This window comes from Schistocerca serialis, chromosome 2 (genome assembly GCF_023864345.2).
Source record: "Schistocerca serialis cubense isolate TAMUIC-IGC-003099 chromosome 2, iqSchSeri2.2, whole genome shotgun sequence".
Taxonomy (NCBI): Eukaryota; Metazoa; Arthropoda; class Insecta; order Orthoptera; family Acrididae; genus Schistocerca; species Schistocerca serialis.
Window position 1 is genome coordinate 517551868 of NC_064639.1, and position 22734 is coordinate 517574601.

The 22734-nt window shown below is 42.8% G+C and overlaps 1 protein-coding gene across 1 annotated transcript in view; it reads left to right on the forward strand.

Moving 5' to 3' along the window:
- The window catches only part of LOC126457489 (phenoloxidase 1-like), a 208413-nt gene that overhangs the window by 137714 nt on the left and 47965 nt on the right, over nt 1–22734 (forward strand). Inside the window, exon 11 of the mRNA XM_050093789.1 lies at nt 21981–22109. Coding sequence (XP_049949746.1) covers nt 21981–22109 — 129 coding nt within the window. The remainder of the gene's footprint in view (nt 1–21980; nt 22110–22734) is intronic.

Sequence of the window (22734 nt, forward strand, 5' to 3'; positions counted from 1 at the left end):
GACATGGGAAAAAGATGAAATGACTGCTTTCTCTTGCAACCTTTACAGATATGTGTTATATGGTTCATGAATGACTTGAAGAATGCATCTTCCTCACTATTCCAATCAATGGAGTGGCAGTGAGAATTTGGATTGTGGAGGGACACATGCTGGGGCAATCCTTGCAGTTCTGTGAACCGCTCTGTCTAGGTGGCTTAGTGGCTAATGCACTGGCCTAGTAAGCAGGAGGCTTGGGTTCAATTCCCAGCCTTGGTACAAATTTTGGATCATTGCTTCTGTATAAATACATAAAATCGTAACTGTATGAGACCAGTTAAGTCTCTGTAACTGTGCCATTTCAATGTATTAGTACCTGCTTCTGGGCTTCAGTCTGTGCCCCCCATTTACAATTGCTGCTGAGGTGCTATTCCAGAACATGAAGAGCCTCAGTAATTCTGTTTGTGTGTAATAGGGAATCTGAATCGAGGAGGGAGGTGTGTCAAGGTGACTTAGTGGCTAATGCACCTGCCTAGTAAGTAGGAGACCCGAGTTTGATTACTGGCCTTAGTGCTTCAGTATATATACATAAAGTTATATCTGTATGAGTTCAGTAAAGTCTTAGTAACTGTTTTATTTGTTCGATGAAGCCAGAATGCCTAATGATTGTGACTACACCATCACATATATTGGTGTGATATGTATAATGCAACATGTTTCTACTCAGATATGAAGATGGTCATTACCAACCAAAATTAATTGCCTGATTACAAATAAACATTTGGTCCAAGACTGGAATTATAATAAAGCAAAACTGTAAATACTCATGAAATTTAAAACATTCCAAATGTACAGATTGTTCTATAAAATTTCGGGAGAACTGCTGGATGTCTGTAACTTGCTGGTACAATACTTCAGCATAGAGTCTTCTGGGCATCTTTAGGTGAATACTGATGAGTACTATGCTAAGCCTCCCAGTTTAAGTCCCACTGGCACATACATGGTATTCCTAGTTGGCATTGCACATACATTGGTTGAGCTCATGTGCTTCTGCTGTAAGTCTATGCACTGCTTTGTGTGCACTCCATGGTAAAAGCTCACCTCTTCAAAATCAAAATGATTGTCTCTGTGTGGTAAGGTAGTGAGATGTCATTAACTATGCATAGCATGATTTTTTTCTATAATCAGGTACCATGCAGATTTCTACTGAAAACCATTATCTCGATGCATAAGGGGTTCAATCAGCCATATTACAACTGATAAATTGGTGATTGAGCTCCAGAAGTTTGATGTGTAGACCACAATTTGTGTTTTATTATATTTAATTAAACAATCAGTAGAAATACAATGTTCAGTGATAACAGACTTATTTGCTTGCAGGAGGTAGGTATGCAACTGATGTTCTATAAAGTGATCCTGCACAGTGCACATTATTTGCCCTATATAAGATTTGGTGCATTCACAACAGAATCCTTTAAACCCCCGCTCTGCACAACTCTAAATCATTTAAGAAATTTAAAAAGTGCTGATATTCTAAAAGGAGGTTGAAAGATTACTTTTACTTTATGTCTTCTTAATATTATTCCTATTGCAGGTGAAACATTTCCAATATGTGGTAGACAAGCAGTCATTTTGAAGACCTCATCCTCTTACTTGTGTAGCATTGGCTCCCATCTGGTTGACTGCACTTTCAAAGATGTACCACCAGTTATGGAGCCACTTTTCCCACGTTGCCACCATAGCATGAGGGCACTGTCATGAATGATTACACAACTGCCAATGAAGTGCAAACATCCCCTCTCCGAGGTTCCAGCAGCTGGTATATTTAAGTTCAAACATTCATGTACTGAGCCCATTTTGTGTGTTTGCCAGTTGAATATGTCTACAAAGTTTCATATTGGCTAGGGCTTCACATCTTCTGAATAGACATTTTAGTGAAGAATGACAGAGTTATAAATCTACACTCCTGGTAATGGAAAAAAGAACACATTGACACCGGTGTGTCAGACCCACCATACTTGCTCCGGACACTGCGAGAGGGCTGTACAAGCAATGATCACACGCACGGCACAGCGGACACACCAGGAACCGCGGTGTTGGCCGTCGAATGGCGCTAGCTGCGCAGCATTTGTGCACCGCCGCCGTCAGTGTCAGCCAGTTTGCCGTGGCATACGGAGCTCCATCGCAGTCTTTAACACTGGTAGCATGCCGCGACAGCGTGGACGTGAACCGTATGTGCAGTTGACGGACTTTGAGCGAGGGCGTATAGTGGGCATGCGGGAGGCCGGGTGGACGTACCGCCGAATTGCTCAACACGTGGGGCGTGAGGTCTCCACAGTACATCGATGTTGTCGCCAGTGGTCGGCGGAAGGTGCACGTGCCCGTCGACCTGGGACCGGACCGCAGCGACGCACGGATGCACGCCAAGACCGTAGGATCCTACGCAGTGCCGTAGGGGACCGCACCGCCACTTCCCAGCAAATTAGGGACACTGTTGCTCCTGGGGTATCGGCGAGGACCATTCGCAACCGTCTCCATGAAGCTGGGCTACGGTCCCGCACACCGTTAGGCCGTCTTCCGCTCACGCCCCAACATCGTGCAGCCCGCCTCCAGTGGTGTCGCGACAGGCGTGAATGGAGGGACGAATGGAGACGTGTCGTCTTCAGCGATGAGAGTCGCTTCTGCCTTGGTGCCAATGATGGTCGTATGCGTGTTTGGCGCCGTGCAGGTGAGCGCCACAATCAGGACTGCATACGACCGAGGCACACAGGGCCAACACCCGGCATCATGGTGTGGGGAGCGATCTCCTACACTGGCCGTACACCACTGGTGATCGTCGAGGGGACACTGAATAGTGCACGGTACATCCAAACCGTCATCGAACCCATCGTTCTACCATTCCTAGATCGGCAAGGGAACTTGCTGTTCCAACAGGACAATGCACGTCCGCATGTACCCTGTGCCACCCAACGTGCTCTAGAAGGTGTAAGTCAACTACCCTGGCCAGCAAGATCTCCGGATCTGTCCCCCATTGAGCATGTTTGGGACTGGATGAAGTGTCGTCTCACGCGGTCTGCACGTCCAGCACGAACGCTGGTCCAACTGAGGCGCCAGGTGGAAATGGCATGGCAAGCTGTTCCACAGGACTACATCCAGCATCTCTACGATCGTCTCCATGGGAGAATAGCAGCTTGCATTGCTGCGAAAGGTGGATATACACTGTACTAGTGCCGACATTGTGCATGCTCTGTTGCCTGTGTCTACGTGCCTGTGGTTCTGTCAGTGTGATCATGTGATGTATCTGACCCCAGGAATGTGTCAATAAAGTTTCCCCTTCCTGGGACAATGAATTCACGGTGTTCTTATTTCAATTTCCAGGAGTGTATATTGTGAAAATGAAAGTTGCTACTCACCATGTAGCAGAGATGCTGAGTCGTAGATGGGCACAACAAAAAGACTCTCACAATTAAAGCTTTCAGCCATTAAGGCCTTCGTCAGTAACAGACGACAGAAACGCACACACACACACACACACACACACACACACACACACACACACTCACGCAAATGCAACTGCATTTGCCTGAGACTGCAGTTGTATGGGCGAGTTGTGTTCAAATGTGTGTGTGTGTGTGTGTGTGTGTGTGTGTGTGTGTGTGTGTGTGTGTGTGTGTGTGTGTGTGTGTATGTGTGTCTGTCATCTATTGTTGATGAAGGCCTTAATGGCTGAAAGCTCTAATTGTGAGAGTCTTTTGTTGTGCCTATCTATGACTCAGCATCTCCGCTATATTGTGAGTAGCAACTTTCCTTTTCATAATATTGTTACATTCCATCCTGGATTTTCCATTGTTAGATTTATAAATCTTTTGTGACTGTATGTATTTCTACATTCATATCTACTGTTAGCAACTGATGCTGCCACTACAACAACAAAGTCAAGTATTATTTTTACTGTTTGTTATTAGATGTAGAATAAATTAATTTCTGAATTCACTATTCATTAATAGCATTTGTTCCTCATTCTAGTATCCACTAAAGAACCACACAGCATGCAAGGAAGATTTGACATTTGTATTTCTGTAGTGCACTCTATACTCATTGAGATAAATATCCATTGTCCAGGAACACAGGTTATAGGTTTTCCACTTCTGTTTGCAGGCTATTGGCATCTGAGATGATATGGGCTTGGCGGATCAAGATCTTTAGAATGTCCATCATTTGTTTAGGATGGTGGCAACTAGTAGATTGTAAATAAGAATCAGCTTGAAACACTGAATGCCCAATTGTGCCAACGTTTTATGTTGTACCAAGGCATCTACAAATGGCAAGCAACTATCTTTCTCCGTCTCCATAGTAAATTTAATTTTTTGATATATGGAGTCCAGGTGCTGAAGGAGTTCAGATGCCTAAGGAACTCTTGGAGACTGTCCAAATTATGAGGCCAAACTATAGAAGTCTCAGAAATATAATCCTAAAATACTGTTGTTTTTAAAATGGTTGAGGCAAGTGCTTGCTTCTCAATTCTTCCATAAAATGATTGGCCTCCAGGGGACACAAAGGACTCACTATAGTGACATTGTCAGGTTGTTCAAAAAAACTCTTTGTTGAAATAAATGTATGCTGAGGAGGGAGTATTCTCAAACAATGCTCTAAAGTCAGCCCCAGACATATTGCCAATGAGATGTAATGACTCCATCAAAGGCACATTTGTAAATAGTGAAACAGTGTCAAAACTGATCAAATTGCTGCTTTCAAGCTTAAGTGAGTGGAGTCTGCTGATAAAATCAGTCGAATTTCTTATATGATGTGGACACTTGCCTCCAATGGGTTTGAGTAAAGATATCAGGTATTTGACTGCGTCATAGGTGGGTGCTACAATATCTATTAAAGATGACTTACAGCTGCAGAAAGCAGGTGTTTACAGAATTCTGCTCTGCATAATCGGAACCATCCTGAGATCTTACCATCCAAAACCAGTTATTTTTATATCAAAGTGGAAAGGTGTCACCACAGAGTGCACAGGCTCACAGCAGAAGTGCATGTGCTCAAGTGATGCAAGTGTAGTTCCAACTAGGAACACCAGTATTCGCTGAAGATGGCCAGAAGATTCTATCCATAAATATCGTATCAGAAATTTACAGACATCCAGCAGTTATCCCAAAATTTTATAGAACAATGTAGATACTCATCTTGACTTTCTTGTACGATTGATGCCTCAGTTCACCAACCAATAATCTGTTAGGGGATGATTCATGAGAGACCAAAGTCTGACGTGTTTCTCTGAAGACACTTTTTTGTCAAGAAATAAATTGTTGTGACAAATCTCATTATCATCATATAACAGCCTGAATGAAATTGGTTACTTTGGAAATAAACTCTGGCTTTCAGTTTGAAATATTTGTATTCTTTTTCAGTCTTGTTGATTAACAGAAATTAATGTTTTGATTTCATGCATATTTGACAGAATTCAGCTCACAAGACAATAATTACACTCCATTTTATATGAGGCAAGTCACAGCCATGACTCACCAAGTCAGTCCTGTGTCAGCATGCACCAATGACTCCTCAAAACTCTTACAAAACATGCAGTATAGAAAGACAGCATGACTCAGTGGTGCAATGAGTCAAAGATGAGTGTTTACAGAAAGCTCAATTTCACATTTACTGGAATATTAATATTCAAGTCTTAAACAAATTTTGTAGTAATAATCCAAATAAATAAATTTGGGGATAATTTTGCAATGTACTTTTGGCATTTAGATAATGTTAAATGCTCAAATATCTATGAGTTACTGATGATAGAAGGGGATGCAATTTCATGGGGTAATAAACATTTTCATGAGCAATATGGTAGTGCAAGAAATGGATTTTCAAAATATAATCAAAAAATATAATATGATGAATGAAATTTCAAAGAATAGTCACCAAACATCATAATGATCCCAGAAATTCCCACAAAGAAAATATGTTTTGCATTTACAAAGAAACATTCTCAGAATTTGAGTGGTATTGAATAGAGCATTTAACACAAATTTATTGTCATGAACAGGCATCATAAAAGTAATGGTTCATTTCAAGGCATATAGACATAATGGAATATATAAAGAAGGTTTATCCAACTTGAATTACCAGTTCATCCTGCAAGAACCACAAAGGTGTAGGTTCATTTTGAGGTATATAGACTTAATGGGATATATAAACAAGTTTTACTCAGCTTGAATTGCCAGTTAATACTTCATGAATTCATCTACTGAGTAACAGCATTTCTGTATGCATACCTCTTTTATTTTCTACAAACAAAACTAGTGGGGAGAACATAAATGGGCTTGAACCAAGTATGCAGCTTTGTGGGACGCCTTGAACTATTGTTTTCCAGTGATGTTTTTGTTTATGAAATAAATATGTATGACATAAATGTGTGTGACATAACACCCAATTAACAAACTAGTTCTATAGGCAGTGACATTGGGAACATACAGTATGGAATAAGACTGTAGAGAAAAAGATAAGTATTTTCATTAATGTGCTGATAGGCATCACTTGCGTAATCTGCCACATTATTTTGGTGAAAAAACATATTGGTGCTGGTCTATAACACCACAACAAGTATCAAGATTGTGCTCCACAATGATTAGGTCCACATTTGGCTGAGAAATGTGATGGTGGGCCTGCACATAATATCACAAAACTTCTCAAAAGTCGCAGTCATCAGCCCAGTATTATAAACAGTATATACTGCTGATTCTTCAATTGACTGCTAAACTTTTACAATGCAGAATGTTCCATATTTATACAGTCTTTTGGACACCTGATGTAGACTAGATCATCTTCCCACATTACTTGATGGTTGGCTAATAAAACGGGGCTAGCAGTATTACTTCACAAATAACAGATGTCATTGTTTACACACAATGTGTGAAGTATGTTGTGCCATGATTAAAATGAGAGACCACAGTATTGTTGTTGTGGTAATTTTATGACTACACATCCTTCATTTTACAGGTCCTTGATGCCCCAGGTTGTGTTCTGTCAACTGATACCTTCTTTTAGTCAGGTTGTACCACCGATTTCTTTTTTTTTTTCTCAGTTTTATTCAGTGCTGCCTTATCACTTATTCAGTCTACTTATCTAATTTTCATTAGTCTTGTGTAGCACCGTATTTCAAAAGTTTCTGTTTCTTGATTGTCTGAATTGCTTATTTCCCTGCTTCACTTCAGTTTTTCCCACTATAATATAAAAAAAATATCTGTGTATTTTGCCCAACAATGCGTTGTTTTAATCTATTATTAGCTCCTATGTGCTATGTGGGAACTATCTGTAGTAACACAAACTTGTATTCATCATATAAGCTAGTAATGTAATGTGGTAGTTCTTGTGTGTTATTATACCAACTTCCAACAAAAGAAACCACAGAAAAAGGGTCCACTGATAACATTATCTCACTGATGAATATACGGGAACCTATTGTCCAATTACATGTGGCTCTTTGTTCACTTGCAACCAGTACTTTCACCAAGTCAGTGCATCATCCTGTCACACTCAGATTGTATGACTGTTTAAGGAACACTCCATGAATATGGGAGTGCTAATGTGATCTTATGAATAAACTGATGGTAGTCCAACTGAGCACATACGATTACAAGGGCATGAGAAGCAGGTCTTTTTTATGGCAAATCCAAGCAACATGTTCCATTGCCTTACAAATGCCTCCATCAGTTTAAAATCTTCAGTACCACACACTTACAAGACTGATTCTGACACACCAAAACATATAGTTACTAGATGCTATTATAAAATAAAATGATGAGGGCAAGTTAATTTCAAAAACTTAACAATTCTTTATCTAAACATGCAATCAACATAATATAAAATAAAGCTATTTAAATTTGAACTGCAATCTTTGGACTGTATTTTGGTATGTATCACTGAGCACTGGTGTAGAGACACGGAAATCAACACAAAATATTATGATTCTGTTAATGGACAGACTCATAATGTAAGACATCTTTAATGAGTAGAGGTTCATGCATCTATGTCAAAAAATGGGATTACCAAAAGTTGTGATTCCAGATATCTACTTTGACCATGTACAATATGGTGATGACGATGCCACTCATAACAGATTTGAACAAACATAAATCAAATATGAATATTTAACTTCAGCAACAAACTGAAACTAATGGAATGACCTCAAGAAGTGGGGAGTTTGGGGCAGAGAAAGCTAAATATATGCCAATAGAAATAATGACACTATTCAAGAGCAAATATTAACCCAAAAATCAAGCCTTCAAAATTCGCTTAATCTAACATAAAACAATGCAAAAACAAAGAACATTTGAAATTTCACTTGACATTTGTAACTCAATCAACATGCTGGAAACCCAGACACAAATCAAAAACCTACTACCCTAAATGTCAATTGACCTCTTTGACATTTGAAATGAAACACAAAGTACCAAAAACCAACGTAGTGAAAATATCAAATCGATTATCCAAATCTTCACTTACCCTATATACCTAACACACAAACTAAAATCCACTCATATAACTGACATCAAATATGTAACCCAACCTTTGATAGTAAACCAACATTCGTGATACCTAACAAACACAATCCAAGACTGTCACCAAACACTAACAGAAAACCCCCAAAATTCATGAAAACTTGCATCATCATCAATTTTGATACACACAAACAACTATAAATATAAACATATCTAAAAACAAAGATGATGAGACTTACCAAACAAAAGCGCTGGCAGGTCGATAGACACACAAACAAACACAAACATACACACAAAATTCAAGCTTTCGCAACAAACGGTTGCTTCATCAGGAAAGAGGGAAGGAGAGGGAAAGACGAAAGGATGTGGGTTTTAAGGGAGAGGGTAAGGAGTCATTCCAGTCTCGGGAGCGGAAAGACTTACCTTAGGGGGAAAAAAGGATAGGTATACACTCGCCCACACACACATATCCATCCGCACATACGCAGACACAAGCGGGAAAAAAGGACAGGTATACACTCGCACACACACACATATCCATCCGCACATACACAGACACATGCAGAATGCTTGTGTCTGTGTATGTGCGGATGGATATGTGTGTGTGTGCGAGTGTATACCTGTCCTTTTTTCCCCCTAAGGTAAGTCTTTCCGCTCCTGAGATTGGAATGACTCCTTACCCTCTCCCTTAAAACCCACATCCTTTTGTCTTTCCCTCTCCTTCCCTCTTTCCTGATGAAGCAACCGTTTGTTGCGAAAGCTTGAATTTTGTGTGTATGTTTGTGTTTGTTTCTGTGTCTATCGACCTGCCAGCGCTATTGTTTGGTAAGTCTCATCATATTTGTTTTTGGATATATTTTTCCCACGTGGAATGTTTCCCTCAATTATATCATAAATATAAACACTCATACCATAAGTACTACAACAACAAAACAAGTGAGACTGCATAAAAATACTTGCTGAAAGCCACCTTCTCATAAATCTAGGCCTTTGAGTCTCCCCTCCACCTCCTCAAAACACACACACACACACACACACACACACACACACACACACACACACACACAGACACACACACACACACACACACACACACACACACACACACAAATATTTCATCAAAAATTTTCATTATTTCAAATGCAGTTTCCTTATCATTCGCAAATTCCAGCTGCTAGTTCTGAATTGCTCCATATGTGTAGTTCCCCCCTGCGGGTTCGGGGGTAAGAATAGGCCCGCGGTATTCCTGCCTGTCGTAAGAGGCGACTAAAAGGAGTCTCAAACGTTTTGGCCTTAATGTGATGGTCCCCATTCGGGTTTGACCTCCATTTTTCCAAATTCCACAGAAGTACGAGCCTTTTGGGGAAGGACACCTTACGTGGTGCACCATCAGTCCTCTGTGCCCTACGACCTTGGCACTCTTGATCGTCTTTGCGTCGTACCTGCACCCTCCATCCCTCATTTTGGGCATAGACACCTGATGTATTGTGTAAGTACCGCCCTTAGTGCGTCACCACCAGCACCTACGATCACTATGGACTACCCATGGCACCCAAAATCCAGCACGGTAGCCAGCCCGTTGTGGTGGGGTCGTCATGTACCCTCTAGGTTGTAGCCCCCTGACAACACAGGGATCGTACTGCCGATGCCTGAGCTGACACCTCCCCACGTAAGCCAAGGAGTAGATGCTCGTCTCTCTGGGGCATCGGGACTCCCGGCAACGGCCATCCTGCCAGGTGGCCTTTGCTGTGGCTGGGTGGCGCCCGTGGGGAGAGCCCCTGGTCGGAGTGGGTGGCATCGGGGCGGATGCCCCGCAATGAAGCGGGTGAAATCTCAATCTGGTGGTCGTCCGACCACCAATGTCTCTAAGCGTGGTAAGGTGGAATTTAACGCTGTGACATATAACCCGAAGTCGTTCCCTTCCCTAGCCACACCATGGGAGGAACGTAGGGCTGCAGACAGACAGGAGCCGTATTCGCCACGATACCTTGTATGCAGCAGAACTGATGGGGATTCGTTTTTGGGGACTAAGCCTCTTTTCTTCGTGCACAATCTCGAAGATAAGTTTGGGGAAGTGGCATCTCTTTCCAAAATGAGGAGCGGGGCCATTTTGATACAAGCAGCTTCCTCTGCGCAGTCCCAGGCATTACTCGCCTGTGAGAAGCTCGGTGACATCCCCGTCACTGTCACTCCCCATAAGTCCTTAAATTTGGTCCAGGGGATTATTTTTCATAAAGATCTTCTGCTACAGTCTGATGACGAGCTACGTGAGAACCTGGCACGACGAGGTGTACACTTTGTCCGTCGTGTCTTTCGGGGGCCGAAGGATAATAGGGTCGCTACCGGTGCTTTCATCCTGGCCTTTGAGGGCGACTGCTTGCCTGAGAAAGTCAAGGTCATGATATACCGGTGCGATGTCAAGCCCTATGTCCCGCCCCCTATGCGATGCTTCCAGTGCTGGAAATTCGGACACATGTCCTCCAGGTGCACTTCCAGCCCCACGTGTCGTGATTGTGGACGACCTCCACATCCTAATGCTCCATGTGCTCCGCCTCCCACCTGCGTTAACTGTGGGGAGCATCATTCTCCCTGCTCACCAGACTGTGCAGTCTATCAACGAGAGCGGAAGATACAAGAAATTAAGACCTTGGACCGTTTAAGTTACCAAGAGGCGAAGAAGAAATTAGAACGCCTCAACCCCACACCTATGTTGAGGAGTTATGCTACTGTCACACTGCCGCCACCAGCTCCTGCACAGACTCCCTTCTCTGTTGGCCCACAGAGAAATCAGGTAACGTCTGCCCCACCGCTAGGACAGGCCGCTCTCTCTTCCACTGCTCCCAAAACACCGAGTTTGGGAGCAGTGCGCCCCAAGCAACCGGGGACGTTGGTCCCCACCTCTCAGCCGGAGCGGCGACAGCCCTCTCCGGCTCCTCAGCCGGGGAAGCGACAGCTCCCTCCGGCTGCTCAGCCGGGGACGCAACAGCCTCCTCCGGCCTCACTTGTTCGGAAGGGATCCCTTGGGGGCGTCCCTTCCAAGGACTTCCCCAGTGTCTCACAAGACACTAGCCAGTGGCTGAAGAAGCCACCAGCTGCTGGTCGAAGGGCTTCCCGCTCTTCCTCTGTTCCTGATGATGCGTCAGGAAAGCCCTCCCAGCATGACAACCCTCCTCCCAAAGACAAGAGAGAGAAAAGGAAGCTCTCCAAGAAGAATAAGGACCCAGTGGTTCCCGCACCAACGCTCCCTGTCAGCTCAGCCTCTGAGGACGAGGTCGAGCTCTTTGCGTCCCCTGATGACCTGGATCTCGCCGTCTCCTCGGAACCGATGGCCGTAGTGACGTCCGTCGCTCAGTCGGTGGCAGCATGTGACCCTGCCAAGTAATTTGCCTTTTCAGTGCCTGCATGCCCCTACCGGACACGCTTTGTACAATCCTCCAGTGGAATTGTGGCGGTTATTTTAGCCATCTCCCTGAGCTACGACAGCTCCTAAGCCTGACACCTGCTTTCTGCATTGCCCTCCAAGAAACCTGGTTCCCGGCAATGCGGACCCCTGTTCTTCGTGGATACAGGGGCTATTACTGCAACCGTAGCACTTACAATTGTGTGTCAGGTGGAGCCTGCGTGTATGTCCTTACCTCTGTATATAGTGCTCCTGTGCCCCTTCAAACATCATTGGAAGCTGTGGCTGTCCGTGTAAGGACTACCCAGTACATAACCGTCTGCAGTGTCTATCTCCCTCCAGGTGGTACAGTCTCCCTGACCGAAATGGCTGCGCTTGTCGCCCAACTCCCCACGCCTTTTCTTCTCCTGGGGGATTTTAACGCCCACAATCCCCTGTGGGGTGGAACGAAGGTTACTGGCCGAGGCAGGGAGGTCGAGAATCTCATCTCCCAACTCGACCTCTGCCTCTTAAACTCTGGCGCCGCCACACATTTCAGTGTGGCACATGGCACGTTCTCGGCCATAGATCTGTCGTTGTGCAGCCCAGGGCTTTTACCATTGGTCCACTGGAGAGTCCACGAGGACTTGTGTGGTAGTGACCATTTTCCGATCTTCCTTTCACTACCACAGCGTCACTCCTTTGCGCGCTCGCCTAGATGGGCATTTAGCAAGGCGAACTGGGACACGTTCTGGTCTGCTGCCACTGTTGACTCTCTCCCCCATGGTACCATCGATGTGGCGGTTGAGACACTGACTGCAGCAATTGTTTCCGCTGCGGAACGTACCATTCCTCGTTCGTTCGGGTGCCCCCGGCGAAAGTCGGTGCCTTGGTGGTCTCCAGAGGTCGCTGCCGCCATTAAAGAACGTCGGCGGGCTCTTCAGCGACATAAGCGGCACCCGTCTTTGGAGAACCTCATTTTATTCAAACGTCTCCGTGCTCAGGTACGGAGGCTTATCAAACGGCGGAAACAGGAGTGTTGGGAGAGGTACGTTTCCAAGATTGGTTCCCGTACTTCCCCCTCCCAGGTGTGGCTGAAGATTCGGCGCATCTTTGGATTGCAGTACTCTACAGGTGTCCCAGGGCTTACCATCAACGGGGCAGTATCCACCGATGCCGATGCAATCGCCGAGCATTTCGCTCAGCACTATGTCCGGGCCTCTGCGTCGGGGAATTACCCGCCTGCGTTTCGTGCGGTCAAACGCCGGGAGGAAGGCAAACGGCTTTCTTTCGCTTCTCGCCACCCTGAGGCGTATAACGCCCCATTTAGTTTGTGGGAACTCCAGAGCACCCTGGCACAGTGCCCCGATACAGCCTCTGGGCCAGATGGCGTCCACAATCAGATGCTAAAACACCTGTCCCCGGACTGTCAGCGATGTGTTCTTGCCATCTTCAACCGCCTATGGGGTGATGGTGTCTTTCCGTCGCAATGGCGAGAAAGTACCATCATTTCGGTGCTGAAGCCTGGTAAGGACCCGCTTACTGTGGATAGTTATCGGCCCATTAGCTTAACCAATACTCTGTGCAAGCTGCTGGAACGCATGGTGAGTCGACGGCTGTGTTGGCTGCTCGAGTCTCGGGGTCTCCTGGCTCCATGCCAGAGCGGCTTCCGTCAGGGCCGTTCCACCGCCGATACTTTGGTCCTCCTTGAGTCTGCAATCCGCACTGCTTTTTCCAGGCGCCAACACCTCGTCTCCGTCTGTTTTGACCTCTCCAGAGCATATGACACGACGTGGCGGCACCATATTCTCGCCACGTTGCACGGGTGGGGTCTCCGGGGCTCTCTCCCCATTTTTATTCAGAATTTTTTATCTGTTCGGACATTCCGCGTTTTCATTGGCACATCCCATAGTTCCCTTCATATCCAGGAGAACGGCGTTCCACAGGGCTCTGTATTGAGCGTGCCCCTTTTCCTTGTGGCCATTAATGGCCTTGCAGCAGCAGTAGGGTCGTCTGTCTCGCCCACGTTATATGCTGACGATTTCTGCATCTTTTTCAGCTCCTCCACCATTGGCGTTGCAGAACGTCGGTTGCAGGGAGCCATACGCAAGGCACAGGCGTGGGCCCTAGCCCATGGGTTTCAGTTTTCTCCTGCGAAGACTTGTGTTATGCACTTTTGTCGGCGTCGCACTGTCCATCCCCACCCTGAGCTTTATCTTCAGGATGCTAAGCTCAGGGTTGTTGACACTTACCGTTTTCTGGGATTGCTGTTCGATGCCTGGCTTACTTGGCTTCCACATATTCGTGAGCTCAAGCGTCAGTGCTGGCAGCATCTGAATGCCCTCCGCTGCCTCAGCAACACAACTTGGGGTGCAGACCGTATCACACTGCTGCAGCTCTACAAAGCCCTTGTGCTGTCCCGACTGGATTATGGGAGTGTGGCGTATGGCTCAGCGTCGCACTCAGCGTTGCAACTGCTGGACCCCATTCACCACTGTGGGGTTCGACAGGCGACAGGAGCATTCCGCACCAGTCCTGTTAATAGCCTCCTTGCTGAGGCTGGGGTTCCTCCGCTCTACATTCGGCGTCAACAACTCTTAGCCAACTATGCTGCCCACGTCCGTTGTTCTCCCCGTCACCCTAACTACCGTCTCCTTTTCACCGATGCGGCAGTCCATCTTCCACGCCGGCGGTCGCGATCAGGACATGCAATTGGGATCCGTGTTCAGTCCCTGCTTAGTGAACTCGAGTCTTTGCCTCTTCCATCTGCTTTTCAGGTCCGCCCACATACACCACCTTGGTGTATCCGTCGGCCGCAGCTTCAGCTGGACCTCTCCCAATGGCAAAAGGATTCAGTTCCTCCTGCAGTCTTGCGCCGCCAATTTCTTGCTCTCCTCGACGAATCCCGTGACTCGGAGGTTATCTATACTGATGGCTCGATGGTTGATGGCCGTGTGGGGTACGCTTATGTTCATGCGGACTATGTCGACCAACGCTCCTTGCCGGACGGCTGCAGTGTTTACACTGCAGAGCTAACAGCTATTTTTCGTGCCCTTGAGCGTGTTCGTACCAGCACTGGCGAGTCTTTTGTCATTTGCAGTGACTCTCTCAGTAGTCTCCAGGCTCTTGACCAGTGCTACCCACGCCATCCCATTGTTGTTGCCATCCAGGAGTCCGTTCATGCTCTTGCACAACGTGGCCGTTCAGTGGTGTTCATATGGACCCCGGGACACGTTGGGATAGCGGGCAACGAACACGCCGACAAGTTAGCTAAAGAAGCCACCCGCAAACTGCCGTTGGAGATCGGCCTCCCGGCAACTGATCTCCGATCGGTGTTACGCCGTCGGGTCTTTGGGATGTGGGCCGACGAATGGCGCACCCTGTCTGTGCCCAACAAGCTGCGGCGTGTAAAGGAGGCCACGACTGTGTGGGGTTCCTCCATGCGGGCCTCTCGGAGGGACTCTGTGGTTCTCTGTAGGCTCCGCATTGGTCACTCTTGGCTGACGCATGGTCATCTGCTGCGTCGAGAGGACCCCCCTCATTGTCGCTGTGGTGTGCTTATGACGGTGGCCCATATATTGTTGGACTGTCCTCTTTTAACCGCCCTCAGGCGAACTTTTAATCTCCAGGGTGCTTTATCATCTCTCTTAGGTGACAATGTCTCTATGGCAGATCGGGTTTTAAGTTTTATTCGCGCAAGCGGCTTTTATAGGTCCATTTAAATTTTTTTTAACATTTCCCTCTTTTGAGCTCTCTCTTTTACTTAGTTTTGTGTTGTGATTCGACTCCGCCCTAAACTTTTAGGCTGGAGGTTTTAACGTGTTGCAGAGTGGCTGGCTCATCCTATTATTTTCGTGATCAGCCAGCCACAGTTCTCTGCTGTGCAGTTTTAATTCCATCTGCCTTTGTTCTCTATGTTGTTTTTGTTGCTGTGCTCTGTTTTCCATGTTGTCTTCCAATGGACCATGGGGCTTTTCTTCCCCTGGAGTTTTTCTTTTAGTGCTTCGCTTGACTGGTGGATAGTTCCCCTGTGCTCTGTGTTTTTATGAAACAAGGGACCGATGACCTTTGTAATTTGGTCCCTTTAATCTTTAACCCAACCAACCATATGTGTAGTTCGTTGTGGCCATATTCTCTTCATCCCAAGTATCTGACTTGTTCATACTTGTTTTTGCTATTGAAGCCACTATATAGCATTTATTTATTTTCAGCTTCACTTCTACTTATCATTTCCAATTCCCATAGTCCCTCTGTCAAACACCAGCATCTTAATGTCAGCCATACCCAGTTTTACAAAGCACTCTTTTTCGAATAATGAGCTTTTTTTGTTTAAAATCAAGTGTATACTGCTACTGTATTTATTTAAGAAGATCAATATAGCCTACATCAAACTGTACACTGTGAATACATGTGCTGAACAGGACTCATTGATTGCTGTGCCTGAAACATATATACACTTACTGTTGAGTACTCTCTTGACACTGACAGTACTCTCAATATAAATGTCCCACATTCCAACACCAGTCAATCTTTTCCCTTCTCCACATGCAAATTAAATGAGAAGATGACCTAATACATGGTACATTGATTAGTGCCTCTGCCATGCATTTTACAATGGCTTGCTGCATATGGATGTAGATGCAGATAGAGTGCTGCACATGATGTGTTTAATGTCTTCTATTCTGTAGATGATATGAATGCTACACATATATGCGATTCAAGATGGCGTCGAATGAAATTCGCGAGTGTGTTAGTTCCAGTAATAAATGTAAATTTAATGAAGAAAAGTGTGCATTTTACAGAAATGTCGGTTGGTATTGTGACCAGTTATGTATTACGTGTTATATTGTGTTAAAAGTATCTGAAAAAAACTGTGATGCATCTATAAACTGTGAAAAAGAAACCATGTTGACGATCGGTAAACAGAACAGCATGAGTTCCGCAAATAAAAGCAAACAATCCGAAGTTTGTGTGAAGTGTAAGAAGTTCGACGTATTTAGTGATGGGAAGTGCATCTCTTGTTATTTAATTATGAAGGTGGTAGTAAAAAATGAGAAACTCAGTGTTTGCTTAGCATCAACTTCATCATACAGCCACGAAATTGCGCTTCAAGAAATAACAAACAGCAAACTATGCTCATGCAGAAAGAAAGTCGTTACAGGTATTATGTGCTTTAAGTGTAAAATTGTTTATCATTATAACTGTGCAAAGGTGGACTCAAAACAAGTGATATGGAAATGTGATAATTGCGTAAAAGTGGGCACTATAGACAGCAAGGAAGAAATAATTTCCGTGTTGTTAGAAGAACTGCAAAGACTGAAAGCTGAAAATGTCACATTGTCTGCCAGAAGTCAACAGAACAAAAGTGAATCCCACGACGAGAGCACAAATTGTCACCAGCCCAAGAAGATACCAAAACATCTCGTTTCTCAGCAGTTATATCATCTGAATACAAGCAACCGTTTTAGTGCCTTAAGTGATAAAATTGATGAAACAGAGAAATCTACTCAGGTGGTAGGACGAGACAATGTTCCTAAAAATTCGACAAAAAGACCAATTGAGAGTCAGCCAACGAATAAGATTTTATTACTATCGGACAGTCATGGGCGAAACTGTGCATCATTGCTAAATGAATTTTTGAAACCCAAGTACTACACATCATCTGTTGTTAAACCAAATGCATGCCTCAGTGGTGTAGTTGAAGGGGCATCAGATCTTACTAGTGATTTCAATTTGGACGATGCAGTTATTATCCTTGCAGGAATAAATGACATTCGTAAGAAAAACAACTTTATTCCAGACTTAGAAAAGTTGACTGCAGCACTTGATCATACAAAGCTATTGTTATGTACCGTTCCCTACTGTTATGACAAGCCAGAAGTCAACGAAACAGTGTACAGATTTAATGAATATATAATGAATTTGTCATCTAATTTTGTTAATGTGAAAGTAATTGATGTCAATTTATTCTTGCAAAGGCCTGATTACACTAATCATGGACTACACCTGAACAAAACAGGAAAGCTCAGACTGTGCAGGAACATTGCTTCATCAGTATCAAACCCATGGAAACGGTGTGATGTAGTAAAAACACTTACAACCAGCTCTGCAAGAAAGGTCAGATTTTGTACCGGTACTGTAGAAACCAATTCATGCCAAGATAGACAGGGAACCAATGTGAATACAAGAAACAGATGTATAGCTGTGTCTCACCCTGTCACTGCCAATGACATATTAATACCATATGATGAAGTTCCACCCAAAGAACCTCAAGGACTGGAAAATAATTCCGATGCAGTATCTCCAAGGATAAAAGGTAATCCCCGATTTTCTACGAGAGAAAGAAGAATTCCAAAAAGAAACAGTGATTTTTTATGGCCAGCACCCACCCGACCTCGCCAACGACATCTAGTGAACAAATCTCCAGCTGCGACATAGGTCTTAATGTATCCAACACAGTTTTGAGTGCAACGGGGACTAACGGTGTTAATGGACAAGCAGACCAGCAGAAGGACAGTAGAGGTAGCTATAAGAATCTTATTATTCTTCATCAAAATATCAGAAGTCTCAAAAGTAAATTAGAGTTTTTATCTGTAAATTTAGGGGACATGGACACTGTTGACCGTCCTCATGTTTTATGCCTTACTGAGCATCATGTAACAGTTGGAATTGATGGGCTGCAGCTTGATGGGTATGATCTAGCTACTCATTACTGCAGAACAAGTAAGGAGAAAGGTGGTGCTGTAATTTATATAGACAGTAAAATCATTTATAAATCTTTAGATCTAAGTAAGTATTGTGTAGATCAACATTTTGAAGTTTGCGGGACTGAAATTTCTGCAAAGGACATGTTACTTACTGTGCTTGCAATTTACAGAGCTCCAGCAGGGAAGTTTTGCATCTTTATGAATAAGTTAGAATCTCTTTTGACCAAATTGTTCTCTAAAACTAGAAATTTAATAATTGTAGGTGACTTTAATGTCAACTTCTTAACTGATAACAACCTCAAAACTGACCTGGACCACTTAATGAATTCTTACAACTTGGCTGCGATGGTTACCTGGCCCACTAGAGTTACAGAAAATTGCAAGAGCCTTCTAGATAATATTTTCATTGACAAGAATAGAGTCAACAGTGCTAGTGTGAGCAAAGTAATTTATGGCCTGTCTGACCATGATGGACAACTTCTGAAAGTAAATAACATCAGTTTGTGCAATAAAATCTCCCACACCTATAGGTCCTATAGATGTATAAACACTGAAACTGTGTCTGCCTTTAACGACTATTTGTCACAGATAGATTGGGAGCCAGTGTACAGCACATCAGATGTTAATGATAAATTTAACCTTTTTTTAAATGAATTTATATCTGTATTTGAAATGGCTTTCCCAAAAAAAAACTGTCAGAAAGAACAATGAGGTTTCTTCCAGTAAACCATGGATTACTGGAGATAAGCTATAAGGATGAGGTTATTCATAATCCTGTAACAGTTTCCAACATATTCAACAATCACTTCATAACTGCAGCTGAACAAGTAGGTTGTAACGGTTCCTTAAATGCTGCTACGCATTTATTACACAGAGCTAACCCTAACACGTATGACCCAATTTGTATTGCCCCAGTTACTATTACTGAAGTTAAAAATACCATCAAGGCCTTAAAAAATAAAAATTCCACTGGTATTGACAACATTTCACCAAAAATACTGAAGCATTGTAGTGACCACATATGTCAAGTCCTGTGTCACATTTTTAATGAGTCTATCCAGCAAGGTGTTGTCCCAGAGAGATTAAAGCTTGCCGTTGTGAAACCACTTTTCAAGAAGGGTGACAAAACTAATTTATCTAACTACCGTCCAATATCACTACTAAGTAGTTTCTCAAAAGTATTAGAGAAACTAATGTATACAAGAATTGTAGAACATCTTAACAGCCACAACATACTCAACAGAAACCAGTTTGGTTTCCAAAAAGGTAGATCAACTGAGCAGGCTATTTTTTCTCTCACAAATGAAATTTTAGAGTCAATAAATAATAAAATGTCACCTATTGGAATTTTTTGTGACTTGTCTAAGGCCTTTGACTGTGTGGACCACAACATTCTCTTACATGAGGCTAATTTTTATGGCTTGCGAGGTAGCATTGGTAGATGGATAGAATCATATCTGCAAAACAGAAAACAGAAGGTGATAATTAATGGTGCCAATGATAGTCCCATTTCTTCTGATTGGGGCACATTAAAGTGTGGTGTGCCTCAGGGGTCCATCCTAGGACCTTTGCTTTTCCTTATCTTCATCAATGATCTCCCACTTTGCACAGACACCGAGTGTAAATTTACTCTTTTTGCCGATGACACCACTATTCTGCTTGAAAGTCGAACTAACAGTGACCTAGAAAATAAATGTAATGCTGTACTCGTTGACATCCTACACTGGTTTAAGTGCAACGGACTAACTCTAAACATTCAGAAAACTCAGTATATGCAATTTCACACATCTCAACAAGAAAATGAAGTATGCCACTTAAACTGTGGTAACCAAAATATACTACACTGTGAATCATCTAAGTTCTTGGGCATTCTAATTGATGGCAAGCTGAACTGGTCTGAGCATATCTTAGACCTACATAGAAGGCTCAGTGTGGCAACTTATGCTCTGCGTGTAATCACCCCCATTGGTGATGAGGACGCTACTAAAGCTGCCTACTTTGGTTATTTTCATTCTATCATGTCGTATGGCATAATATTTTGGGGCAACAAGCCTTTAGCCAAAAAAATATTTACTGCACAGAAGAGAGCTGTTAGAATCATGAGTGGTGTTCATCCAAGATATTCTTGCAGAAGTCTGTTTCATAAGTTACAAATATTAACACTTACCTCTCAATTCATATTTTCTTTGATGATTTTTGTTTCTAACAACCTATCTCTTTTTAAAACTAATAGTGAATGTCATGATCATAATACTAGGTCTAAAAATGATCTACACAGGGATCTGAAACATTTAAGTCTTGTTCAGAAAGGTGTTCATTATTCAGCCACAAAAATTTTCAACTCCCTTCCATCAGGTATTAAAGATCACATTAATGTCTTACCTACTTTTAAATGTAAATTGAGAGAATACCTAATGGTAAATTCCTTCTATTCTCTTGATGAGTATCTACAGATAAAGCAATGATTTTTTATACTGATAAAAATTTGTTTGCTATAGATCACATTAACTGTTTAATTTGGAAAATGTACTATATTTCCTTTTTAGGTATTGTTTTATATTACTTGAGCTATACCTTTGATTTGATTTTAACCTACAAACTTATTCATAATCTTATGGTACATTTTTGTCATTTTATATATGTGTATTATTTGTTTAATTTGGAAAATGTACTATATTTCCTTATTAGGTATTGTTTTATATTACTTGAGCTATACCTTTGATTTGATTTTAACCTACATACTTATTCATAATCTTATGGTACATTTTTGTCATTTTATATATGTGTATTATATCTGTTGTATGTAATCATGACTCATTCCACATCCTTGTGATTTATCACAATACGGATTAATTGAATACGAAATAAATAAATAAATAAATAAATAAATAAAACAGCTGACTTACACTGTTACAACGTAAGTATGGCCAACAAAATTTTTTTTCAAACTATTGAGATTATGTTTTGTCACAGAAAGTGTCCAGTAGTAACTCTTGCTTGGTCTGCAACAAAAAGAATTCAATCTAAGGAAGTTATTAGTAAGAGGTAAGTTTGATTTGCACTTGGAATGAGATCTCCTCGGGTAAAAGGAATTAACTGTGTGTGATACAATTGTGTATTTTAAATGGTGTTTCATACTATATGAGCTATCTCATCATGACAGAATTCAGATTTCATAAGTCTTATTGATGCCAATAGCAAATGGCATCACATTCTTTGTAGCTTCATTTCTTTTAGTTTCAACATTTGTTTTAATTCACCACCAGAGAAGTGTAAAGTCTTGGAGTAATGTTACTGTTTTAATTCCTTATTCATTCATTTGTATTGTTTATTATAAACAGTACATTCAGTTATGTAGTTCTGTTTTTCAGGAAGGAATTGGCGTACATTCAGTTATGTAGTTCTGTTTTTCAGGAAGGAATTGGCGTAATGGGAGATATAGCAGTGTCAATGAGAGATCCAGTTTTCTATAGATGGCACAAATACCTTGATGATATCTTCCAAGAACTTCAAAACATGTTTGCAAGGTATACAGTTCAACAGGTAATAATTAGTGTTCATTGGAACTCTGTATGCAGTAGGTGAATTTCACTTATTAGCTTAATGGTAGTTGCTTTGTCGGGAAATACCACATACGCCACCTCAGAGAGGGAAACAGTTCAGTCTGGCACCTGGGCAGGATTTGTTGCCAGCTATTTCCAATTGTAATAGGAGAGAAATGTGTGAGCAGCCATTCCACCAATAATAAGTTCTAAACTACTGAGTACAGATTCCCACACAAATACCTGTATTAACCATAGTGCATTACTCAGATGTGGGAGTACATGAACATCACCTCTTGACACTCAAAGCATGGAAAAGGTCTTCTCGCTTGATGTTTGGTTCATGTTGGTACAATATTGATGGCAAGTTGTTAGTGAAATGGAAAGCACATGAAGCCAGTTGTCTTCTGTTTTGGGATCTTTGGCTGATGATTGTTTTATGATTTTTCTGATGTTTCATGAATAGTTATATTCACACTCCATTCCTGTGGATGAAGGCTGAGTCTTTGATTTTGTCAGTCACTTATGCTGACAAAATGATCAGAAAAATCATTAAACAAATATTGTCCAAAGATCCCAAGATGAAAGCCAACAGGCAATACAGCTACAAGCAGCAATGAAACCCT